This window comes from Tamandua tetradactyla, chromosome 9, assembly GCF_023851605.1.
Source record: "Tamandua tetradactyla isolate mTamTet1 chromosome 9, mTamTet1.pri, whole genome shotgun sequence".
Taxonomy (NCBI): domain Eukaryota; kingdom Metazoa; phylum Chordata; class Mammalia; order Pilosa; family Myrmecophagidae; genus Tamandua; species Tamandua tetradactyla.
In genome coordinates this window covers 99,143,384-99,170,665 of record NC_135335.1, presented here as the reverse complement: position 1 = coordinate 99,170,665, position 27,282 = coordinate 99,143,384, and the positions used below count along the sequence as shown (strand labels likewise).

Here is a 27,282-nt window from a genome sequence, read left to right as displayed (position 1 = left end):
TTCATAGAGGAGAGCTACAGTTTGTTTAGGATCTACTGTTTCCTATCTGGCTATTTACTTGACTTACTATGTGCCAAGTACCATGTCAGATGTTACACTAATTTCTCTCCTGAAGAAGAGAGTATAGTTAGGAATTGCTCTGGAGAAGCAGATAATAAAATATGGAAAAACAGAGTAGGGTAGCCAGGGAGGCATATTAAGCAGGGAAACAAAAGCATCAGTGATTATATGGTAGAGAGTTTAATGAGCTTCATGTCTAAAGGACATGCCCCAGTTCCCTCACTGCTTTTTGGAATTGCTTAGAAGCAATTCCAAACAGAAATACAGACACACAATGGGTTTTACAAGGATCTTCTTGGATTCATGGTCTCTGGAAGATATATTTGGTACTAATGGCATGAGATCATTCTAATCACCTAGAATTGAGCATGTAAACTTTGATTCATACAAGCTATCAAGGGCGCATACACACACAAACCATCTTCTATGATATAGGCTGGTAGGCAAAAGAGGTGTCTTAATTTCCAAGTAAAGCAAATAATGAATCCCTGATTAACCTGTCCTCACCAATGCTTTCACGTGCCGGAAATTTTCACTCTTGAAAGACAGAGTAGAAGATGTTTGTCCAATTTTCAGCGGGTTTATTTCTGCATTACAACTGATGTCCCCAGCCTACGAATAAGGACAGCAAATCGGTCTTAGGAAGCAAAACGATTTATGACGCTCCTCTCAACCTGTCAGAAATCTCTACCGTACACCTGCCGGTAGGAGAAGGGACTGTCAGGCTTCTTTCTTTGCCCTCACCTGGCCACACTTCTTGTAACATCTAAATTCGGAAGTATTCAAATCATCCTCACATGACCTGATTGGAGCTAGTTCATGCAGTTGATATGTTCATGATAAGACAAATTTGCAATAACAATATGTTGTGAGTGATTTGATTCAGGGTTCTCTTCTGTGTAATATTTTAGGATTTTTATTTCCAGTAGTCACTTCTGTATACTACAAGATTATAGCAGAACCAGCTGAGTGCCAGCCCCAAGGGGACTGACTACAGCCATGTTTCCCAATCCAGGTTGCTTATTAGAACCACAGGGGTAGCTTTTAGAGAAAAATACCAGGGCTGTAGATTTATTCCTACAGATCCTGATTTAGTTGTCGGGGGTGAGCGTGGATATAACTCTTGTTTAAAAAGCTACTCATGTAACTAAAGGAGCCACCAGGGATAAGTACTACTTGGCTGAAGTCCAGGACGGCAACTTGAAGACGAGCTACTAACAGTTGTGGAGACCTACTACTCTCTGATTGAGGTTTTAGGGTCCCACTTCCCAGTCAACTAACTTAGCTCTCAACAAGCCTCTAGCAAAGTCAGATCTTTGCCTAGCTGAATCTGGGGTAATTGGTAATACTTCCTGCCACCTATAAATCCACAGACTCAGGTATTTGCTGCCTTACAACTATATTCTGCTTCGAATATGAAATTGCTTGCTAATTGACACTCATGATACTTAGGGGTTATCTTCTCATTTCCAAACTATAAGGTCCAATATGATCACACCAACCTCATTGGTTTATTTCCACATTAAATACATACCTAGGCACTTTTGTTATCCTTACCTGGTCTGTGTGCACCCCAGTCAGGTACATCAGTGGGTTCTTTTCTTTGGTATATTGAGGGATATTGATGGTTATAGATGCCATGCTTACTGGAATACTTCCTGTTGTTATCTATATATGGAATAAAACATTCCACTTATCAATACATCATGTACATGTACATGATATGAGGACAGTGATCAATAACCTATTTATAATTGGCAATTCAAAAATAGTAGGGCTGATTCTATATGAAAGAGTCACACTTTGGGTCTCTGCCTCTCACCTCCTAATGGGAAAATCTCAACATCTACAATAGTAACTGTTAAATAATTTGCGACTTAAGAGATGCAGTGTTGTGTGGTATTAAAAACAGTGTCTCTGGAGTTGGGTTTCCAGGGCGTGGAATGTCACCCTACCACTAGCTGGGTAGCTCGGGCAAGGTACGTTACTTCCTCATGCCTTCTTTGTTTATAAAATGGGGATAATCAGAAAGTCAATGGGTCTGCATGGGTACAGGGCGCTGGTCGACATCTGTTCTCATTTGTGGGGTTTCTGGTCCAATCGGTTGGTGCTCACGCCCTACTGGTTGTCAAACATTGTAAATATCCCCCATAGGAGCAATAATAGTACCAACCTTAGAACTGATAACATACAAAGAGCATTTATACAATTGTTAACCCTCTAAGAGTATTATTTTATCATTACTAATTAATTAAAATGTTCCATTAAAGAATATGGCTGTTAAACACCATCCGCATTTTGTAAATTTCAGTTTCTAGATCTCAAACCAAGACTCCTTCAAAGATTTAAAAAAAGTCACAAAGTTGGAGGGTAACTGCCAAGTAAAAAACCACAAGGACATACACAAAAGTGAAATGGTATTGACTCAGATTGGTGAAGGAATTATTTTCATTCTAACTTTTCAAACTATCTGTAATGTTATTACATTTAAAATAGTCATTCTTTCACAAATTAATTTCTCTTTATATTTCTGATCATCTTTAGACAATAATTGTTTACTAATCAATAGACATTGATTTCAAAGTATTTTTTAGATACTACGTAGGATGACTGTACAAAACACATATCTGCAAACAAACAGTATATTTCTCAAAGAGAAATTTGTCTCCGAAGTTAAACTGGCATTCGAATGATATGCCAAAGAACTTTTACCCAAAGTAATACCATTACACCAATGCTCTGTTGATTAATGCAGAACATTTGCTTTCAAAATATAATAATTATCCTTTAACCAGAGCATGTAACTATACCTAAAGTCCATTTGTTTATTTATCACTGGTCTATTTCAATAATTTTCAAAGTATGGCACCTAGACCAACCATCAGCATGACTGGGGAACTTGTTAGAAATGCAAACTTTTAAGTCTACCCTCAACCTACTGAATTACATACTCTGGGGATGGGGCCCAGGAATCTGTCTTTTAACACCTCCCCCCTTCCACCCCAAGCGATTCTGATGCACTCCCAAGTTTAAGAGTCACCAGTGTGTTTTAAATTATTTTTGCTTACTTCTTCTCTTCCAAGACTTATGTTTTTTCCTTCCCCTTCATCCTAATTTCCCATCCTTAGGACTGACTTACAAACCTTAAGGGAGAAGATGAATTTTGGACCAATATCTTCAAAACTGTGTACAACGGAAGGAACGGTACCATCTGAGGAGACTTCATAAAAATTTAGGTTGGCGGATCTGTTGGAAGATGTTTGCAAAGCCAAATATTATAGTTTTGCTGTTGTTCTTGAAACTTAACATTTATGTTATTTAAATTCCTTCTGTCTTCAATGACAGGGAAAGCAGTTCACATTTAGGTACAAAAGCACTAAATGAAAATGAATGCTGGTTATAAGTTTATAGTCAGGCATACATTTCTAAAAATAAAGCAAGTTCCTTTTAAAACATATCCTGTCATGGTCTTGTGGCTGAAATTGTGTGTCACATGTTGACCAACTGTCAAGTTTCTAAAATAAGTATAAACGTATTACTTTAGCACTGATCATGGACGCCCTCTTGGAATGCTGTTATATTGCCTGGCATGTTATTTTCATGGGTACTCAGCCCTTATTGATTGGACTAATGGATTTGGTATAGGTCCTTTACAGATCAGAGGCTTTTCCACTTGATAGTCCTGACACACAATGACAGCATATTGGATATTAACTCCAGCAATATTCATTATTGGATGCCTTTGAAACAAGGCATACATTTTCCTTCTCCCTAGCCTTCTCTGGTTCCAAACCAACTCTGATGTTTTGGGTCTGCATCGGGGATGGTCAAATCTCATTCCACCACTAGAATGGAGACCACCTTTAAGATGACTGATCCAGAGATTTTTTTAGGCTAGACTTGGAGGCATTGGATTGATCTTGACTTCTTTGCTTGGGATTGCCAACTACAGGGTCTGCAAATGAAAGGATGACCAACTCAGGAGACTAAGACTGGAATGAAACCGAAACTCTCCCTTCTTCTCACTTCTGGGGTCTTGAGGCAAGATTCCAAGCAGGCAGCTTCTTTGGTGGGGAGCAGTGGGTCGGAGCCTGAGAAGACTATGCACAAGTTCTCCATTTATTCCCTCCAGAAATTTATCTTAATTATCAGATTTTGATTCTACTCCTAAAAAAGTTGGACTGAACATTTTCTGAGATAGAGTTTCTTGGTGTCTCCACTGAAACATGAATTTCTCTCTATGCCTAAAAAAAGTCTTTTCCAAATTCTCCAAAGGGAAATGTGTCAGAGACTTAAATAGATGTGCTGTTTGTCAAGGTTATATATCTGAGAGGAAACAATGATTTGTCAGCCTTCCATGGAAAATGGGAAAGTTGACTAGCATTTGAAATGGAAGACCTGGCTGTGTGTGTACGAATTATGCTCTTTACCTTTCCAAATGATCTTCGAACAAGCCTCCAAGTAGGACCAGTTCCTAAATTCTCTCTGCATTTTAAAGAAATCGGACATTTTCCCTTTTTTACTTTAGGGTTGGTTGATATTTTCAGATAATAGCAACTATTTTTACTCAAGGGGATCCTGTTTCAGAAATAATTTTACTATACTATCTATTTTCTCACAGCAGGCTTGCATACTATAACTGCATATATACGTGGAATCAAAATGATTGTCATGGGGTGCCTTCTATGATTTGGTGGTATTTTAAAAAATGGTTTGTAAAGATGTGTGTCAAAAAATTTACAGCATTGCTTGTGATGGTTAAGCACAACAAAATAAAAATGTAGGTCAAACAAATATTTCATTATTCGGGGACTGGCTACATAAAGTTATGATCCAACCAGAAATAGAGTAAGTTGGCTCTACATATTCCTGATATGAAAAATTCTTTAAGATAAATTATTATATAAAAAGTAAAGTATAGAAGAATGTTTTATTATTCCTTTTGGGTAAATAAATTGTATGTGTGTGTGTTTTTTTATCCCAGTAGATAAACGAACCTTGTATCTGGAAGGTATTATGAAAAGTCAAATTAGTCAACTGTGGGAAGTGGCACCAGGGGAGTTAGAAGAGAAGTGACTTCACTTTCCATTTTGTATCTTTCAGTAAAGTTTGCATTTTCCAATCCACATATACTTACTATTTTTTCTTTTTAAGGCACCGAGAGGAATTATTAGGTGATTGACTTTTGGCTTTTCTTCTTTCTATTTCTGTATAATTGTCTGTATTCAATTTTTTAGTCATATAATATGTTTACAAAACTTTAGAACACCTTAGAATGCTAATTAGTAAAAGTGAAGTTTCAATTTAATATTATATTTATGTCATATTAAAACAGCTGAGAAAATTGGCCATGGTTGGGGAATAAAATCACAAAAAGGCTGTATTCAAACGAAATGTTTAGGATAATATCAATTTGTAGACTTCTGTTTTAAGGAAGAAAAAAATCAATCTGATTGGTAACCTCAATCTTTTTAGAAACATTTATTTTCAGTTCCTTATTTTACCAACTGGGGGTCCACTGAAATCTGAACTTACTGATTAATTTTTCAGGGATGGATGGCTTATTGGGCTGTATTTTGTTTCTGCTTATACTATTTTAAGCTCATTCAATACAGAAGCATTCTTTGCATCCTTGCACATGTGTCTCAAGCCTTAGACATGATGGCATATCTTCTTTTTTGTATTTGTTTGGTGGTCTATAGGATGATCTACATAGGCCGTGTGCTGAAGGACAAGGGTGATGTGGTAGGAGTAAAAGAAATTTGCTGTCACTTTATACTATTTGCAGTCTGGCTTCTTGGGAATTTTCCCTGTGTGTTTTTCAGTGGTCATTAATCTGTGCTGAGAAGCTGCCTTAGTGCTTCAGCAGGTAAAAAATTCTGGTTCCCAGGTGTGAAGGTGGGCAGCACCTTCACACTTGGGAACCAGCCTGTGCACCTGCGTAGCTGCACCCCATGTTGTCTATGGCTTCACTTCTAAGTGTGAGTTAAGGCAATGATATCAACCTATTAGCATGTGTAGCATTTGTACCTTACCTACCATGGTTGAGTTGTGCCCCCCCAAAGATATGTTGAAGTCCTTTCAGTACCTGTGAATGTGACTTTTTCGGAAGTAGGGTCTTTGCAAATGTAATCAAGTTAAGATGAGGTCATCCTGGATTACATTGGACCCTAAATCCAATGACTGGTATCCTTATAGGGAGAGGCAGAGAGAAGACATACATGGAGGGAAGATGGCTAGGTGAAGCTGAGGCAGAAATTGGAGTGAAGGAGCTAAAGAATATATGGCAACCACTAAAAGCTAGGGAAGGAAGGATTCTTCCCTAGAGCTTTCAGAGGCAGCATGGCCCTGTCAACACCTCGATTTTGGACTTCTAGCCTCCAGAACTGTGAGGCTAGAAATAAGTTTCTGTTGCTGTAATCCATCCAGCCTGTGGTAAATTGTTATGACTGCCCCATGAAACTACTACAACCTACTTTTCAAAACATGTGTCTCCCCAAACAATTAGAATAACTGGTATCAACTAGTAACATTTTGACCACTGCTTAAAGGTTTACTTGCTTTGGGCAAGCAAGAAAATAAAATAATAGTTTCTTTGTGGATGACATCCTTTAGAAAAACCCTCATTTCTTCCTGCAGAAGAAAACTCTAGCTATTGTGTCAGGAATTTTCCATTTGGAATCTAATTTTCTATGACTAGATTCACTATTTGTTGTGGACCCTACTATGTGTGAAGCTCATGCTTCAGACTTCAATGTCCAGGAATGAGTATAACGCTAGAAATTTCACAAGGGCAGTGGGAAACAGACAGCAAAAAGAAAGGGCTGGCAACTCTTCAGGATCCTGAGTTTTGTTTTGATATCTTGGGAAGATTTGCAGCTACTCTGAGGGCCTAGCTTCCCCATGGCCTGTGGCAGAAGAGTTAGTCCTCTTTCAATCAAGAAACCCAAAGAGTTGGTTCCCTTGGAACCAATTTGTAGACTTCTGTTTTAGCTGACATGGGGAAAACATTTCAATACAAACTTTTCAGCTGAGAATGGACCTCATAAGTCAAGAGCCAAATGTGTCACAAACTGGAGAGATGTGAGTGGTCACTGCTCTACCTACCTTGTTAAATGAATTTCGGCATCATACAGCAGAGGAATTTTGAAGTTGACCAAATTGTCTGCCTCATTTTCTTCATGGCTCTCACTATTGAAGAAAACATTAGGAATTTGCTTAAAGAGAAGTATTATAAAAGTTATCCATCATCAGTTCAGGACATCGATATGTTTTACCTTAAGGCTCGGAAACTGACAGATGCCTGATTCTGAAGGTTTTGAAGATTGAAGTCGAAGTTAATAGCAAAAGTCACCTAGACATGAAATTAAAATTCATCAGTATGATGCTATATTACCCAGAGGCGAACATGAAAAGCCTCCCATAAAAATAAACTCCAATTTGATTCTGAATTTTACATATCCTAAGCTTTCAAATTTGTTTATCACCTTGACTTATTTGGTCACTTTGCTTTAGGATGTGGCACCTTTAGAATTAGGAGGTCTTAACTTTCATCGGTGAAATAACTTTCACGTCATTACAGGCACCTGTGAACATGTCTGACGTTGAAAGCTCTGTGCTGATGTGAAATTTGCTTACCAGGAGTTAAGCAATGATCTCTATGTCTCAGTATATAGCATTTAACTAACACTGGTCAATGCATCCAGAAAGAAGAAGAACTCTCTAGACTGTGTGTGTGATTTTGGAATAAACTGCATGGGGGGGGGGTATCCCACTTTTATTAATTATCTAAAAAAAAGTGTGGATATTAAAATCTTCCTCTAAATACACAGCTGGCTATCTTGTGATGCCAAACAAATGATGGTTCTTAATAAAAATGATGTTTAGTTGTTAATTTAACTTAGTACTTAGTACTAGCATGGATTGAGGATGAAACGCAGGTTGTACCTGTTGTTTCTGCTTTAAAGCAGGGTAGCCTACGTTGCAGATAACAGTCTTCTGAGACGAATCGACCTGGCATGTTACTTCTGTCCCATCAACCTGAACAAGAGGAAGGAAACCCCAGCGATTGTTAGTACCTAAGATGTGTGAGTACACGCACATACCCTGAAAGATGTTTAAACCAAAGGAACATTTTTGCACTGAGCCTAGTTCATACCAAAGTAATTTACTGTCCCCCAAGACTCGAAAATCCCATTCTATTCAGGTGGCTAATATAGCATTTTTATTTTGAACCCTACAAAGATAAGCAGAACATCCAGCAAGATGAGATCTATTGGGGAATGAATCGTAACCCACAAAAGACAGTTCAATCTTAATCCTCCTTCCTGTGGATGTGAATCCAGTGTTGGTAGCGTCTTTAAATATGTTAAGGTGAGTCAGGATGTGGATTTATTTGTAAAAGGTCCTATTTAGGTGTGACCAGCTGAATCAGGGTGGCTCTTCAGCCGCATGGCTGGAGGCTTTAGAAAGAGAGGAAATTTGGATGCAGTCATTTAGAAGCCAGCAAACAGTAGAAGCCAGAGAGGAGAGAGAAATGGCCATGTGAAGGAGGGCTGCCAGCCCCGGGAGGCTACCAACATGGGGAGAAAGCATGGCCTCATCAACACCTTAGCTTTGGGACTTCTTAGCCTTCAAAACTGTGAGACAATAAACACTTGCTGTTTAAGTCAACCCATTGTGTGGCATAGGTCACAGCAGCTCTGGAAGGCTAAGATAAGGTCAAATACTGGAATTTTTCCCTGGAGGACATCATAGTTCCTACATTTCAGCAGCGCAGAGACAGCTTTAATCCAATATTCAGAAATGCTGCCTTTAATGTACACTTGCCTCTCAATAGGTTTGAAACCTGTAGTTTCTAGAGAAAAAAATCAAATAACCTGCCATGTTTAAGAATACCTACCTATGTGTCTAGTTCACCCATATTTTTACTAATTTTAAAAAATCTTTAAAAATTTTCCTCAGATTTCTTTGTCTCACTTTAAAATACGAAGTCGCCCCTTTGGCAGAGGAAACAAATACTGAAGTCAAAAGAGGTTTGGACTCTACATCTGAGTTCACAGGGACTTTAAACTGGATGAAACCATTTTTATCCTTTCAGTAAGGAGTGTGCTTGGAAAACTCCAGCTTTTCCTTCTTTTTTTCCCTTCTTCATCTGCTGATGGCCGGGGTGGAGCCAGGACAGCCTCTGCTCCTGGTTTAGAGATCACCGCACCGCGGCTCACAGCTTTGCTGGGACGCGTCCCCTCGGCGGGGGAGAGCACGGCCGGCCAAGTTCAGGCTGAGGCTGTCCCCGGGCAAGCTCAGCCCGGAGCATCTGCGCGCCCGGCCGCCCGCGGCTGGCCTCGGGGAGGCTGCAGCAGCGTCTGCTCCTTCTTGGCCAGGCGCAGCGTAAAGGAAAAAGTGATCCAAGCTGGGAAACGGATTCTGTCTAGAGACAGAGCCAGGTTATGTTCTCATGTCGTGAGCTTCCTTGGAAGCCTGAGGGTCAGGTTGATCATGAGGGGGTTCAGGTGCTCCTTCAGACAAAGCAGACAACGCGGGGGAGTGACAGCTTGGAGTGGGAGAGGAAGAGTGATGGATAAGCAGGAGGCAGGATGGAAGAAGCAGTAAGCACAGGGTGTCAGCACGTACCGGCATGGAGGATGAAGCGAAAAACAAGTTTTCTGAAAAGGCGGCAACGATTCTAGTGTTGTATGCACTTTCCTTTTTATTTTTCAGGGCTACTGAAAATGTTAACCTTTTGTTTTGGTTGCTGACAATAAAAGGTTCTTTTCTGTTAAAAGTTAAAAAGGAGAAAAAAAAAAGCCATTAAGCTAAGAAAAAGCCAGTATTCAAAACCTTTTCTCATTTTGAAAATAAACTTTTTTAGACTTATTTGAAACATGGAGAAAATTGCTTAATAATGTCTTCAAATTAAAAAGGTATTGACAATAAGTACATAAATGCTATTATATTTTCTTGTCGCTTTTAATTACATTGTCAGGAAGGGAACCATGCAAATCCAAATGGTTTCATATATCCTATTGTTTTATTCCTATGGTATGGCAGAAATTGAAATTCAATTTATAAAGTTCTTTACCATTCATGAATTTTTTTTTAAAAAAAAGATCTACATAAACATTCATTTGCATAACATAATCTAGTGTGTATTTATTTTAGATGATATTGAGCTCAAACGTGAAACTTACTGAACTGCTGGCAGCTGTTGAACATTTAGAACCAGATCAGAGATGCAGAGTCCATCATCTCCACAGTCTTTATAGAAAGGGATCTACAAAAAAGAAAAATAAGGCCTACACATTTTGTTCTGGAGTTTAGAAAGGCAAATTGAAAAGAATACATAACATTATAATGTTTACATAAAGTTCAAAAGCATGCACAACGAAAGAATGCTTTAGGAATGCACATATGATTAGTGAAACCATGAAGAAAAGCAGGGGATTGATAAATACAAAAATTCAAGATAGCAGTTTGCCTGAGGTGGGGATGGGGCGGCAGGCAGGATGAAAGCGAATATGATTCAAGGGCTTTGTAGTATTGGTAATATTTTATTTTTAAGTGAGTGGTTAGCACAAGGTGTTTGCTTTATTGTATTTGTTTATTCAGTAAAAATACATCAAATAGCTACAGTGGGCCAGGCACTGCTCTAGGGGCTGGAAACAGAACACTGAACGAGAAGAAAAAAAAAATCCTGGCCTTCCTGGGATTTACATTGTAGGGAACTTGACACAAATTTGATGTATTTCATTTAGGAGATTAAGAAATCAAAGGCTGCTTGCTAAGAATCCTTCAAGTGCTACTACAGTGACTGAAACTTTGTTACGTATCTAAAACCAGAAGGGCAAGCCACACTTACACTGAAGACTTTGGCAGTCTCGGAATAGGCTTCAAGAGCAGGGCTAGTGCCAGGTTTTTCCAGACTGATGTTCACACGCAGATCCAAAGGGTTGACGACGTCAGAGGGCTCCTAAACACACACACACACACCCACCGCACCAGTGAGCCAGCTTATTAGAGCACAGCAGAATTAAAAGAACAAAATGACCACAAATGTGTTTACAGTTCAGGACACCGTCAGCTCTCAATTATGTAGAATAGTCTTGAATTCTCAAGGCTTACTCCTTCTCTGTCCCAGTCCTGCTCTTCGCACCTACACTAATGGGAAACCGAAGGAGACTCGGGTAAGGTAAAAAGCTGATGCAGCAATTCTTAGTTAAGCCCTTCAGAAATCTCATGACACACACACAAGTCATTGTAAACATTTAGACAATACGTCTAAGGCCTCTTATATGAGGACCCAGCTCTTGGGTTGGTAGACACTTCCTCCCAAATCATACAGCAAGGCTTTAAATGTCCTTAGGTGTCCTGGTCACACTGCTGGAAGGGAACATTTGTGACCTAGAAGGGACGGTCCCCAGAGCTGGCTGCTGGACAGAGGAAAAGACGAGCCCCCTCCCTGGTCAGAACCAGCTTCTGCCCTACAAAGCCAGACAAAGGTGATTCCAATGTCCTAATTCAGGCCTGCAGATTTCTGGCCCTAGCTGCCTGCTGAGTAGCTGCACTGCTCCTAGCCCATATAAGATGGTGCATATATCACTCAGTAGTCGTTAAAACCAGCACTACCAAGCTACTAGAACAAATTCTCTACTTCGTCTTAAGTATAGGAGATAAAGGGTTTGTGGTCTCCCAGGGCTCAGAAGAAGGCGGCGCCATATTCAGTTTTTGAGGCTACCTGTCTATTGAAAAATGTAAAAATGCCAAAACAAGGTTGCCAAAGTCATCTAGCAGTCTTCTTACAAAACGCTTCCAAGCTCTCATCAGGAATAAACAATAGTCATACAAATGACAAACCCTTTGACAATTTGCCATTTTCTGAGAAGTGATGTCTTCACTATCATTTAATCCATTCATAGGCTGGGCTTCCTCCTAAATCTTGAACCCTTATGGGGGCCTGACTGCCGGGATGCCTTCCTAACTACAAAGACATGCTTTTTCTGCTGACTGCGGATGTTAGCAGATAGGATGGACTTTAACCGGCATTTGTTATCAAATAGAGTACTCGCTGAAACATATTTCTTAGCTGACCAAAACAGCACATATCTTCTAAGTGCTTCACAAGTATCCATGAGACTAGAAGGTGCTTTTTTTTTTTTTTTTTTTTTTAAGAAAAACAACTTGGCTGGCTGTCTTCCTTCTTCCCACCAGGAATTACATGTATAGTTTGATCCACCACTTAGCACAAGAATAGATGGAGAAAGCCAGTGTATTCCCTTTAACAATCTGTATAATTAGCAGTTAACCACCACAACCAAGAAAAGCCCAGGGCTTTACAAACAAGAAATCTTCAAAATGAACAATAAGTAAATCAACTGAACTGGGTTTAATTCATCTAACCATTAACTTTGTTTTCTAGCTCTGTAGTTAGCATGGGATTTCCGTACCATCTACATTAGAATTATCTGGGCTGTCCCTTAAAACTGCATACTCTTTGGTCCCCCCACCCCACCTCCATACCTTCTAATCCAAATTTCTGAAGGTGAACGCCCAGAATATGCATTCGATAAATGTTTCCTTGGGAACTTCTATACCTTAAATGCAATGTTAAGCATTCTATGAGAATTCTGTGCTAAATATTCTCAGAGAAGACTTAAGCTCTTTTGAACGAAGTTTTCTGGGTAAATTACACTTTGAAATATCATCATGTGGCTCTAAGGAGAAATATATAATTTACAAAATAAATTTTTGGTTGGAAGTTTTCTCCTGAGAGGTATTTTTCCTACTTGGAAAAAGCCACATAAACTATAGTAATTATAGCATAAAATTAGAGAAAATAATTTCTATCTCCTAATGCAACATATTTCACCTATATCAACTTAAACCCAAAAGCAAAGAACACAGTTGGAGTTGCCCCTTTTAGTAGCTTAAAAATGAATACATTTTTTCACTATTAGGAAAATGCCAAAATAAAATATATTTTTTAAAATATCTCCTCGTTAAACATTTAATAAAATACTGTAATTTTGACTTCTCTAAGAATCTTATTTTTTTACACCTTTGTTGCAATCTCAAATAAAATTTAATGCTTCTAAATTAAGCAATAAGAAAATGTGATTATAAACATTACCATAAAGGAAGTACACCTCCTGTTCAGGGAATTAGGCAAGAAATACATTAATTAGGAGAGCAAGCTTCTTCTAACTCATATGCCTGCATTTTAGACTTTCACCATTTATTGTCCTTTATCAAAGACGATATGAGATGGAAAGGAATGACTTTGAGGCCTCACCTGTATGTGGATGATGTGTTCGGAGCAACTCTGTGCTACATTTACTACTATATTCTTCATCAGGAATCTTTCATTACTTTCTTTAAATAATCCCCTGGAGGTTACTCTAGATGAAAATCCATCTGCATCAAGTGTGACATTATATGTAATGGCTAAAATAAAAATTATAAAGAAATGTTATTACAAATGAACATTTAAGGAAAAGTCATCCTTGCTTTATTGTATATTATTGGGCAAAGTCTCCAAGAAAATATAGACATAGTTTTTACATTGGTATATTGCGAATGGTAGATAGTGCCACATGACATTTGTAATTCTAGCTCTGATATAATGATAGAGGTGATGGAAGATACAAAGAAACATGTTTCAAAAAAGCATGGTTTGGAGTAGTGGGGACAAAATGTGGTCTTGCTGTCATGATATCTGCTGGATGATCTGGGGCAAATTACTCACTCCCTCAAGTATCAGCTTCATCATCCATCACATGGGGATATGGAAAGAAAAGGAATAGTTACTGAGAACCTACAATAGGACATATTCTGACATACTATCTTATGTAAGTTTTATAATGACCCTAAAAGTAAATATTCTTATGTTTCAGATAATAAATCAAAATAAAAGGGATAAAATAATTCACCTGAGTTCACACAACAGTAAAATCTGGGTATTTTAAAAATCAAGAACCACGATCTTTCTATTTCCTTGCAGTTGTGAGGATTAGCTGCTATTTGGAGGATTAGGGAATATGCACAGAACATGCAGTTTCTTACACCATGAAGGCACAGAACATTGCAGCAATAAATAAGGTTTGAATCAGGCAGGCTTTAATCCTAAGTCTATCATTTATGAGCTGTGTGACTTTGGATGATTTGCTTAACTCTTTGAACCTCCAATTTCCTTATCTGTAAAACGAAGATAATAAGTCTGCTGCTGCTAGCCATGTGTCCAAAACTGAGAGTGGATCAGGTTCTATTCATAATTGCTTTATTTGGGGTTGCTTTTATTACTTGCAATATTTCAAAGGTTGCTATATTTCCAAAAACAACAATTCTACATGTTACCTCTAAAATATATAAATATTGTCTAATTTTTCTTGCTTCAATGACTTAATAAGCCTTACAAAGATGGCTACAACATAACAAGATCAAATGTATTGAAAATAAGTGGTGAAAATAATGCTAAAGGAAAAATAATGGCAGGGAAGTGATTCGGCCAGTGCAAACTTAGTATACATCATAATACTTTTTCTTTCAAGCAGCAAGGTATAAATTATAGTCTTATGGGCAATTTATTAAATTTATATATTATTAACCTTAAACTGGAATGTGCATCTGATGTAATAAATAATAGAGACCATACACTTTACAGTTTCATTCTTCAAAGTTGTAAAGATGGGACTCATGTCTTACATACTCTTACTGCCTAAGCAATTAAGTGGCAAATGATTGTCATTGGCTTGCCTGCCTGGACCTGAAATCAGCAAGGAAAAGGATTCAAAGGGAAAGATACCCTTTGAAAGCAAGAAAGCCAAGAGACCCTGGCAAGTGAGTTAATAGGAAGAAAATTCTCTGAAGGTACAAATCCCCTTTTGAGTGCGTACAACAGAAAAGGTGATGTTCAGTTAAAAGGAAAAGGTACAGGAGGCACTTCCGTATTTCAGGGCCAGGGGTGCCAACTGGCCAGCCACTTCTGCCAACTCACAATTTCCCAAGTTAATCTTTTAAACCGACCAGCCATTTAATGTTTAGACAGAAACCGTTTTGACTCCACTCTCACGGCTACTTAGATACAAGGCAGTTCTGCAGATAATGCTTTTCAAAATTGGGACAACATTTAAACACCCGAAAGGAAAATTTCCAGATGGAGAGGAAAGTAAGAAAATAAGAAAGCATGCCAAGATGTGAATCCGATTTCTGTTTAGTGTTCTTACCTGATTTATTTCTTGGTATGCATCACGGCAAATAACCTGCCTCTATATTTTCAGTCTTTGTTTGCTTGCCACTCAATGAAATGCCTGTAGGAACTAGTTTCCTGCAGGAATTAAGAGCCTGAATCTGATGGGAGGGAGAGTAGGACACAAGAGCAGCGAATGAAAGACGGCAGCTTTTAATCAAACACTAAATTGCATGCAATGTATAGAAGGTGCTGAGAGCACTGGGGCAGGTAAGATGGAGGCAAGACAGAAGTGGTTAGAAAAAGCTTCATGGAGAAAGCAGAACCTCAGCCAGGCCTTAAAAGATTACTTGGCCAGGCCCAGGGGAAGACAGCATTTCTTGCTAACACTGGCCTGCAGTGTTTTCCTTACTCTTTGCTGCCTGATCAGACATGTTTCAGACTTTTACTCATTTCCCCGAATTATTTATAAAATGTAAGACACTGAACACAAATTATATATTGTTTCATATTGTCTCATTTTTCATGCTTACGAACTCCCCAGGAACAGGAACAGTATTTATTTGATACTTTTCGATCAAATATTTGATACTTTTACTGAACACACCCTATGCAAACTATGTGACACAGTAACATATGGTATACTCAGAGAATCCTGGCTGCAGTCCAGACTAATCTGTGTATCTGTGTGTGCCCAAGGTTTTAAGTAAAGGAACTGTGGGTAAGAGAAACTGCAAGGATAGAGTTGGGGGGCCCATGATTATGTCATAGGAATTACAACTTTCTTTCCCCACCAGAATCCCACTTTCTAGAACTGAGGGGAGGAAATGCTGAATAGCCCTTCTATGCTTAATTAACCATTCTCAGGCACCTCAAATATGTGGCAGTTTAAGTGTCTGCAAGTAAAGATCTTTAGTTCTTTTGGTCTTCAAACTGAAGATGGCTTGATTCAGCACCAAAACCCTAGAAAACTTACCTCCTTAGAGATTATTTCAGGTCTACTCACCCACTTCATTGTTCTGCTTGGTAGGTCTAAACTTTGCACTGAAGCAGAGTTTGAGGATTATCTCAGCATTCTTGTTGAACAAAGTAATCTTTTCTGGTGTGAATGAAGCTTGCAAAGATACGTCAGCAATACTCTGTGACCTGGAATACATAAATAAAAATAGGTAGATGGACATTACTGCTGAACTGCACAGATTATACTCGTCATATAGAGGACCCAGTGCCTAATTATTGTTGAATTATTCCTTCCACTCTCTATCTAAGCCTGTTAACCGCGTTTTTTATTGGAAAGCTCTAGGATGGCAGGGATAATGTCTTTTTGTGTTGTGGGTGCTCATAACCAACAGCGTAATGCACATTCAACAATTTTTTAAATTAAATGAACAGATGAATGCATGAACATTGGATGGGAGGCTGCTGCAATATTTGAAAGTCAAAGTACAAGGTCATGCTCCCTGCTGTGTGTGTGTTGTTTTTTTTTTTTTTGACTTTTCAAAGGGGAATTTATTAAGTTGCAAGTTTACACTTCTAGGGCCATGCAAATATCCAAATTAAGGCACAACAAGAAGTTACCTTTACTCAAGAAAGGCCGATGAAGTTCGGGTTTTCTCTCCCATCTGGGAGGGCACATGGTGACATGTGCTAGCTTTTTCTCCTGGCTTCTTGTTTCATGAAGCCCCCACCCCCACCCCAGGGGGTGTTTTCCTTCTTCATCTCCAAGGGTCTCTGACTGCGTGGGCTCTATTGGTTGTGGTGGCTCTGAGGCTTTTTCCAAAATGGTTCTCTCTTAAAGGGCTCTAGTAAGCAACCCCACTTTGAATGGGTGGAGACATATCTCCATGGAAATCATCTCATCAAAAGTTACCACCCATAATTGGATGGGTCACAGCCGCATGGAAACAATCAGAAAGGTCCCACCCAGCACTATTTTTAAAAAATTTTTTTATTAATTTTTAAATTAAATATATATTACAAGAAAGAAACACAAACATTCTTAATAGATGACCCTGTCGTGTTTTGCCAACTAGAAGCAGTGACACTCCTCTCCTCATAAAGAGAGGGGTGAGGGAAGGTGGGACGGTGAAGTCGGTAGTGGTGAAAAGTGAGATTGCAGCTGCTTCTCTGTTTGCCACAGTGACAGGCGGTGATTCTTTGACACTGGCGTGTGCATGTGAAAGCTCTCAGGAGGTGAATGCGATGGTGGCAACTAGCCTCGTGTCAGAAAAGTGTTGGGTCCACCTCAGGCCGGCTACTACAGATTTCTGAGTCTGGTTCAGCACTTCAGACATCTGAAAAACTTTCACGTACACAGGGTCTCATCTGCTTCTCACGGCACACCGTGAGATAGGGTAGAGCCAACATTACCTCTACTTCATCAGAGAAAAAAGTCTGAGTCACAAAGACATTTGATGACTTACAAGTTTGCTAAGTCATAGTTAGCAAGCGAGAACTTAGAACCTATGGTCTCCTAAATCCTCGGCCAGTAGAATTTGTACTTCTTCATATTGATCCCAGGTATTCACCTCAATTATTTACAAGGAAGCAGCTAAGTAAACTAGTAGCTTTGCTGCTTTATAAAGCATGACAACAAGACATAGAAAAAAATTGGGTGGTTTTTATTTTTTTTTAATTTCAGGTACCAACTGAAAGACTAGCATCAATTGAAAAATTATGTCAATAATTATTCATGCATGAGTCAGGGCCCTCAGCAGTGATAAAATATCTAATAACAAATGCAATATGTCTTCAAACTTATAAGATCAAAACTGCCTAATTGAATGTTATCCTTTAAGGCAAATCTCTGAGGGGCTGAAAACTTATTCCAAAAGAAATGGCATTGATACAAATGTTCTGTAAACTTGCTTTTTAAAAAATATTCTCAGGGAGTTCCCAGAAAAACTTTCTAGGAATGTGGCCACAAAATGACCTTAGCCTAGCTTGACGGATCAATTCGATAAGTTCACTTGACTCCACATGTGCTAAAAATTTTTTTGAAGACTCAATTCACTTTCAAAGGGGAAAAGCCTGGTACTCACTGGCAATATCGATAAGGAATATCATGGTGTACACGGTAAGTACACAGCCTACCAAGCTGGCTACATCATGCAGGGTGATATTTACTGAGATGCATGATCTCATGAAGTTTTTAAAAAATCAGACATATTAGGATCTTATCACATCTCCTATTTTTCTAAAGGCATTGTACTTTTAACTGATTTTAATGGACGTAATTTAGTAAATATATTTTCTTATTTTTCCAACTCTTAAACATCATCCTTCAGTGTTATTTTCCCACACAAAGGCTTCATCCCGCAATAAAAACTATACATTGCATTCTTTATAAAACTAAATGAGGTATTGTAAATAGCACCATTAAAATCAGAAATATACTATATCACCATATAACATTTTTCTGTTTTTGATATACATGGACATTTAAAGCACATTTTTCAATGGAGACAGATGAACAAATGATTGAGCTTTATTTTTTTGGGGATGCATGATCTAATTCTCAGTTTCCTTCTGATTCCACCCCCTCGCCAGCCCAACATATTTATTTTTGACCTCTGAATCATAGCATCCTTGAATCCCTCATTGTGCCCCTCCCCTTCAACTTCTACTGAGGTCACTGAAAGGTTGGCTTAAACTAAACAATGGCTTTTTGTTTATGGCTAATGACTTTAAAAGATACCTCTAAACCACACAAAAAGTTATACTTTACTGTCTGGTCCAAGAGTTCCCTATTTCAGTACACTCTATTTGCAGTTTCTTTCAGGGCCTGAGGAAAAGCTATTTGGAAACTAAAATTCAGAAATATCCTGGATACCATCTCAAGGACTTTTTTTTTGTCTTTTCTATGCACCATAGAGAGAAGATAAATTTGATTCTAATGCAAAGAAAAATTAATTTTTTCTCTCACCAGGAAAACCATATTATTTACTTTATTCAAATATGACACATAAATGCCCTAGAGTCTGATAGAATTCATGGGGCATTACCACAAAACTAGCACAGCAATTGGTTTTACTTCTTAGCTGGTCATTTTCAACTGGTTTGTGTCTGGTTCTTCCTGACTCACCAGAGTTGAACCACTTGTCCAAAGGCACCAATGGACACGTCGGTGATGGAATCTCCATTTAAATCTCCAAAGCCATCCAAGGATCTCCCAAAGTATTGGAGGTGACTCCTAAAGGCTCCATCGGATCCCATGATTTTCTAAAAGGCAAGTCAAAACAGAAAAATGGCACACTCCACATTGCATTCTTATATGACCAGTTTAAACATTTTCTGAGTTGTCTTTATACCCCACAAAATTCCACTGGTTTTTCAATAGCATCTCATCTGATCTCTCCATCATTATGGCAGCTGCATTTTCATCAGCAAAACTTGATGGATTTTTAACTTTAAAATCACAAACCAACATGCAGTAGCAAAAAGATCAGTGGGCTAGGAATGAGTTGAAGCAAGTTCAGGTCTTCAGTTCTATTTTTGGCTTACTTCTTTCAGTTTTTCACTCAAAAATTGCTTTCTCAATGAGGCCTCTCTGGTTATCCTTTCAACTGATGGAAGTTTTATTTCCTGGTTTAGACGTTTTCATTGGCATTTACTATTATCTTGAAACCTCTATCTTCTGTGTCTTATTTTTCACCTTTTCCTCCACTAGACTGTAAGGTCCACGAAGGACAGAATTTTGTCTGTCTTGCTCTTAACCATAATCCTGGAGCCTAGAACAGTGGCTGGCACACAGCAGAGGCTCACTAAATATGTGTCGATGGAATGGAGTTATAAACAAAGAGGGGTGGACTGGCCGATGTACAGGACACTCTCCAGCCTGAACCCTGTAGTGCTCACATGCCAATGCATCACCACGAATCTCCTGGGTTACCTGGGAATATTTGGTGCGAATAGAATTCTGATGACCGTTGTAGATATACACAGCTCCAGAGTTCTGATTCTCCAGTGGTGAACCAACTATTATGTCATTGAAGCCATCCATGTTGATGTCTGAAAGAGCTGCAATTGCTGAGCCGAACCGGGCATTTTCAGTACCCTCCGGGCCTTCAAGAAATTGGGGATGATTCAAAATGCCCTTTCAAAAGGGGGAAAAAAGATTATTAAAGCCAACCTTGCAGCTTACACAATTAAAATCCATAGGAAATGATGTTCGAACCCCTCTGCCAAATGTTAAAAGGGGAAAGGGTTTTAAACTTGGAATTCAAAATTCTCTATTCATGATGACAATTAAAAAGGAGAATTTCAGGAAGCACAGTCATAGGATATCATAAGCCAAGGTGAAAGGAGGTGATTCTCTTTACTATAGCTACAACCCACTTTCAAATTTCATTTCTGTCTCCTCTCCTCTTTAATTTTAGTATCTTCACTTGTTTCCAATTTTTTTAAAAACAGCTTTATTGGGCTATAACCCACATTCCATAAATTCACCCATTCAAAGGGTGTAGTTCAATAGTTTTTAGTATAGTCACAGGGTTGTACAACCATCAAAAATTGCAATCTAATTTTAGAACATTTTCACCACCCCAAAAAGAAGCTCCATACTCTTTAGCAGTCACTCCCCATTTACACACACTGTCCTGGCTCCAGGCAACCATAAACGACTTTCTACATAAACTATGCACTCTTTTTTTTTTTTTAAATTGTAATAGAAAAGTTGTAGGTTTACAGAAAAATCATGCATATGATACAGACTTCCAGAATACCACTCTAGTATTAACACCTTGCATTAGTATGGTATATTTGTTACAATTCATGAAAGAACATTTAAGAATTGTAATGTTAACTCTAATCCATAGTTTGCAACAAGGTTCACTGTTTGTGCTGTGCACTCTTATGTTTTCTTGAAATTTTTATTCTAGTAAAATATACACAACCTAAAAATTTCCTTTTTAACCACATCCAAATTTATAAGTCAGTGTTGTTAATTACATTCACAATGCGATGCTACCATCAAATTTTTTTTCTGGTGAGAAACTATATCTTGAATGAAACTAAACTAGAAATACAATAAAACACATCTTAATTTAGATTTTAAAAGTGTAACTATTTTGGGATAAGAAGTGGATAATAAGGTGATATTTTGTTATAAGGAGCACTAAATAATCCTTCCCGAAGGGAAAGACAGTCTCTTGTAAAAGAAACAGTTTTTTCTTTAGATTTCATAATCAAATATGGAACTATTCCATGACCTCACAAGAAAGCAATTCTCCTCAGCTACAGACTGGATCAATGTTGGTTTTTCTCCTATTCTTTCTTTTCTGTTACAATCTTATATAAATTAATTTGTACTGAGATATGGTATCTTTTCATCTTCAAAGATTATTAATAATTCAGAATATTTGATGAACAGCAGACTTTTAATAAACCATAAATTTGTTAAATGTTCAAACATGTAGATAGGCCTACCTTTATTGTATACTCAATTATACATTCTTTATACACTTTAAAATTGTTTTAATGATTTCGATTCAAAAGTTGGCTTTAACATTAATTTAAATAAATCAGGTTGGACAAAATATCACAATGAGCCAAAGATAATTATCATATTAATGCCAGCTTCTCTTTTTCCATCCTTTCCATTCTATACCCATCTAATTTTCCATGTCAACCTGTGCCTTTAATTCTGTTTTTCTTTTCTGGTTTCACTGAGATTCAGCCTACAAGTTAAAAAAACTATGTTTTTCCATATTAGAGTATGCTAAGTTTTATGTGCATGGACTGGAAATTCCAAGAGCTGGACATATATCTAAATGTAACACAAAGCAATGGAATTTCCTGACCAACTAATGAAAAAAGCATTTGGGATTATATGGAGGCTTCCAAAGTGCTTGGAACAATTTGTTTCTTTCAAAGTAAAATTCTAACAAAATAAGTTTGCCTTGTTACTGTTATCTCTTTGCAGCAAAGAATAATAATAGCATTAGATTTTTGGGAAATACACAAATGTTTCTGTGTATGTATTTCAAAAAGTGATGTGCATTTATAAAGGTTTTATTTGTATAATATATATTTAAAGAGGTCTTATGGAAAATGGCATGAACTATACATTACCCTCTAGATATACCTTTTAATATGATTTCTACAATTATAACTTAATGATGATATTCTCAAACTGATGAAATATAAATCGTACTCTATTTGCAAAGTAATTATCATTCAATAATAATAAAAATGTTATTCTAAAATGTAGATTAATTTTTATTTACCAGTGTGAAAGCAAATTATACTCCCAGTTTAATATTTTTATTTACCTTAGTGATGGTAAATAGGTAAACTCTTCCTTCTTCTTTCTTTAGGTCATTCATATACGTTGGAGCACCTACTAGGAGTACATCTGTAATGGTGTCTTTATCCACATCGACTGAGCACAGCACACTACCAAAATAGGAGCCAATCTGGAATAGTAGAGCAATTACCTTTAAGATTCCCAGGATTCATAGGCTCTCATTATTACTCTGAAATGTTATGTATTCATTGAATAAATAAAAATTGAGTGCTTACTCCCAGCAAGGTTCTATGTAAGGTGCTGGGGACAAAAAGACAGATCACGTCATCCTACCCCTCTTATGTCACCATCTAACATTTGGTTATTAAACCTTAGTGTGCACAAGAATCACCAAGAAGTGAAACCTGTCTTTAAAATACAGATTTCTGACACCCAGATCCAGAGGTTTTGATGCAGAGTGCAGGGGAGTCAGAAAGGTTGAAAAAGATAAGGTAATAATTGAAATGGATCTTAAAAGGAAGACAAGGAATTGCCTAGGTGGAGAAGGGTGGGAAAGCACGAACAAGTGTCCACAGCATGATCAGAGAGAGGGGAGTAGTTGCCTGAAAATCAGGGACTCAGATCTTACTCCTGGAAAGTCTTTAGAGATAGCAGGATAAGACTTAATCCCAGAGAAGAGAAATCTGAGGTTAGTTTCTCCAACTCAAGGAAGGAACTTGGGGACAGTTATGTTCATTTTAAAATTCTTGTAAGCCATGGATCAAAAATGCACTGCTTGGCAAAGAAATAGGAATGCATCAGTTGACCTTTCCTCCAGGGAAAGGAAGTGGAGCCATAACTGGAAGTCATCATGGATTCTGACCACCTCATTGTCACATTTCAGGAGAATATGGCAGAGAGGAGAGCCTTTTGCTTTTAGATACATCAAAGTAACAGGACACAGTTGTTCAAATAAGGGAGTTCAGTCCTCACAATGCTATAATGCTGCTTTTCTCTCTTTATTTCTCCTCTTGAGCCCTAATGTGGACAACTCACCCTCCCCAGCTCCCATTAAAATGGTACGACCTTAGAAATTTAGCTCAGCTCTCAATAACCAGTCAAAAGGGGATAGTAAAACCTCTTAATATTGCTGTGAAGATTTAAGAGATATATAAGTAAATTCATCTACAAAGTAGGTGCTCAATAAATATTAATTTCCATTTCTACCCACCCCAACTTCCCACCTGCCCCAGTTATCTGTAAAATCAATTCTATCTGCTTAACAAGGGGCTATACCTGGTCACCTCTGTAAGCCTGAATAACCGTGATGTTGCCATTCTCATTAACACTGTAGAGAACTATCTGGCCAGTATAATTTGCTCTTGGAGCCCCGGCAACATAGTAGGTGTTTTTTCCAGTAGAAACTGTAGCCACGGAGTAACCTAGGAGAGAAGGCGTCAGAGTAAATACTGTTAAATATTTCATCCATATAAGGCTTGCAAAGTCAGGAGCAGATGATCAGAGCTCCACTTCTGTTAGGTGTGATGCCCAGCTCCTGAATATATCATTGAGAACAGAGCTTCATTTCACGAATGTGAAATGCCCTTTGGCTCGCAGAGCTGCCCGGCAAGGTGAGAACCCTAGCAATAAAGCAGGCCTAGATTCCGTGCTGCCCTCATCAGGCGCAACCTGGCACTTAGCCAGCACTCACCAAATGGCTCTCGAATGAATGAATGCATAAATATAAAAAGCAGTTTTGTACAGTGGCAAAGAACACAGACGTTAGATCAGACAATCCCAGGTTCAAATTCTGAACCTGCCACTTACTAGGTTGACTCTGGGCTAATTATTTAATCTCACTGTCTATCAAAAGTTAAATGGGGATAATAATGCATCCTTCAAAGGGATATAAGTAGGAATTAATTTTATGTAGCTGGAGCAGCTAGCTCAGAAGCTGTTCCATAGAAGGTGCTCGAAATTGGAAGCTGCTATTGTAGGAACAGAAAGATTAAGAACTCAAAAGTAGTCTAAGACTATTGCTTACTGTATTGGCTTTTAGGAATTATTTCTATTTTGGAAAAACATCACACCGGCCCTAAGAGTAACACTGCTTGAACAGGCAGAAGAGATTAGTGAGACTAATACAGGGTTTCATTAAATAGCTATAGCTAAAACCTGATTGTCAAAGAAGCAACATAAATATGTGTAATAAATATAATAGTTCAGGGACTTTGCTGAATTGACCCGAGATTCAAAAAAGAGCTGTTTTAAAGAAAAGGAAAGATGTAAGTAAGCTTTGCATAGAAAAAAGCCACAACAAAGCCATGCTACAAAGTTTTTATGACTTTAAATTCACTGCGCCAAATGCTGCACACCTTACCTAAATATGAACTGTGATTTCTGTCTTGCAGAATTTGGTCAAAGGCTTGTTTAGGAAAGATAGACGAGCCATGAGATGTTTGCTGGACAACAGTTCCACTCCAGCCATAAGCACCCACTGCACCTAGCAGCAGGATATCCTAAAATGATTGAAAAAATGAAGAGAACTGAAATGTCACTTTTAAAGCATAAGAAAGCAGGGTAAGTAAAATGTTGAAATAAATTGTTTAGATTTAAGGAAAAGAAACTAAATGGTTAAATATAATCTATATAAATGCATGTGTGTATAGATATAATGATATATAGATATAGCTATATCAGAATTGTTTAAAATGAAATATAGATATAACAGGATTATTTTAATATAGTTATGCTGGAGAACAAGCCTTCTACAGGTTGTGGTATCTGATTTCTATTTAATATGACACATTATACAGATAAATCTTTGTTATGAGCCATAGCACAGAAATATTACATAAGCTATCAAAAAATTTCTGTCAAGGATGCAAATTCACAAAAACTGAAACTTTGTGAGTCTTTAAAAATCGTCAGAGATGAGCCTTGGGTTTCACACAAATAAGTAGAGCTCACAGAGGATAGGAGACATTCTTGGGAAACAGGAAGTGCTGATGACAGAGAAGGACAGACGGAAGGCATGTCCCCAGCACATCCTGGGAGGCCCTCTCCTGACCTTCATTCTATTTTAATTGTTTTAGTTTTTGGGTGCATGGTCCAGGAATTAAACCCGGCCTCCTGTTTGGAAGGCGAGCATTCTACCACTGAACCACACTCCTAATCTTCATTCTATTTTCCAGATTCTTCCTCTTTCTGCTTGACTCTTCCCCCAGTTCTTCTCTATCACCTTTACCTTATCCCATCTATTCGAAAACAGTCACAGACACAAAAGGCACTTGAAACTGTGACAGTCAATCTTCTGGAAGGAAAAGTATCCAGTGGTCATCACTGAGTGTCGCAGACAAAGGAAGAAGGATTGGCTCAAATCCAGTGTGGATATTCAATCCTGTAAAACTCATGGGTTGGTCAGGATTGGATTTATTATTTTTAAGGTTGACATTTCCTATTTTGGCCACAGAAAAACATCAAAGATGTGACTTTGGATCCAAAAATATAAGCCACTTCAAAAAATACAAAGAGGGAAATGATGTGCACCATTTTGAGGATGAGACATAATGTTATTTTTTAAATGATTGCCCTAAGATCCAGGACTCTGAATCTCATGTGTGTTAATGGGCATCTGGAAGTGTCCAGAAACCCCTTATAAAATGGTATGCACAATTCTGTGTATGTGGATTCATTTGCATGTTTTTCTGGGAGAAAGATGACTTTTATGATTGTCTCTAGCTATTGGTGATCCATAAAATTTAGCACCTTTCATCTTAGAAAGAAAGTGATTCTTCCTTGGTTCTTTGATCTGATGATTAAATCCTCTGATTTCATCTTGTCCCTTAAATATTTCCTAATGTCATATAGCTTTCTGTCTCTTTCACACCCACTCATATTCTGAGTAGAATTAGAACCAGAAGGTGGGGAGACAGATGTTTCTGAGGAAGAAGATGTATTTCCCACTCTAAAAAAATATATTGTATTATGATCCTACTTCACATCTTTCCTAACTGCTTACTTTTCTAAGTATTTTCTGCCTCTGCTCATAGATGAAAGACACTGCGACAACTCAGAATTCAGCAATGGCAATAATGGTGAGGGTTTGTTTTTTAATAAATATTTCCAGTAAGTCAGTGATTCAAAGGAAATTTCTGCACTGATAATACTTTTAATCAACATACTGTCTGTCCTAGGAGGTGCTAAGAGGCTTTCTTGTATATTACAATTTTTTTTTCCCATGGAAAATCCCTGTGAAATAGGGCAGGGAAGACATTATTAACCTTTATTGGTTAGATGACAGTCACCAGCACATAGCACCTAAACAGCTGTGACTAGGAATCAGAATTGTTGATTGCCAGATGCCTGTTTTTCCCATTTTATGTATAAGGCTACTGCGTCCAGAAGTCTTAGGCCAAATGACACTTGGCTTGAAGTTATTTGATATACACACATTTTGAGGAGAGTAATCTGCACTGAATCCCACTTGTGACATTTCCATCTGGAAGTTGTCTCCTCCTTGAACAGTACCTAGGAAATAACAGTTTCAAAATGTAGATTACTGTCAGTAACTTTAAATTAAATTTTCAAGCATACACATAGATACGGACACGCATACACGCCATGTTCTGATGTTCACCCAAAAATACAGGGTTGGCAGATTCTGGGAGGGAAAATTCATTAAGGGAGTATCAGAACAGATTACATATATCTACAGTAATTCCAAGGCAGTGTTTGAAGTTGGCATTACTCTCGATTAAGCATTAATGTGTTTCTTGGAATATTTATGAAGTTCCCGATATCAAAGAATAGTCAA

General features: G+C 37.9%; 1 protein-coding gene across 4 annotated transcripts in view; it reads right to left on the bottom strand.

The window, feature by feature from the left end:
- The window catches only part of ITGA2 (integrin subunit alpha 2), a 97,446-nt gene that overhangs the window by 13,556 nt on the left and 56,608 nt on the right, over window positions 1–27,282 (bottom strand). For all 4 annotated transcript variants that reach the window (XR_013157958.1, XR_013157959.1, XM_077117127.1 and 1 more), the window contains 17 exons: window positions 26,920–26,996; window positions 24,847–24,985; window positions 23,763–23,908; window positions 22,513–22,656; window positions 20,133–20,336; window positions 19,326–19,462; window positions 16,248–16,387; window positions 13,349–13,500; window positions 10,919–11,029; window positions 10,251–10,333; window positions 9,694–9,835; window positions 8,008–8,100; window positions 7,338–7,414; window positions 7,168–7,251; window positions 3,204–3,306; window positions 1,618–1,728; window positions 568–672 (listed from right to left, as the gene is read on the bottom strand). Coding sequence is in view for 2 of the 4 variants with exons in the window: in XM_077117127.1 (XP_076973242.1) it covers window positions 568–672; window positions 1,618–1,728; window positions 3,204–3,306; window positions 7,168–7,251; window positions 7,338–7,414; window positions 8,008–8,100; window positions 9,694–9,835; window positions 10,251–10,333; window positions 10,919–11,029; window positions 13,349–13,500; window positions 16,248–16,387; window positions 19,326–19,462; window positions 20,133–20,336; window positions 22,513–22,656; window positions 23,763–23,908; window positions 24,847–24,985; window positions 26,920–26,996 (2,048 nt within the window). In the remaining 2 variants the exon portion in view is untranslated. The remainder of the gene's footprint in view (window positions 1–567; window positions 673–1,617; window positions 1,729–3,203; window positions 3,307–7,167; window positions 7,252–7,337; window positions 7,415–8,007; window positions 8,101–9,693; window positions 9,836–10,250; window positions 10,334–10,918; window positions 11,030–13,348; window positions 13,501–16,247; window positions 16,388–19,325; window positions 19,463–20,132; window positions 20,337–22,512; window positions 22,657–23,762; window positions 23,909–24,846; window positions 24,986–26,919; window positions 26,997–27,282) is intronic.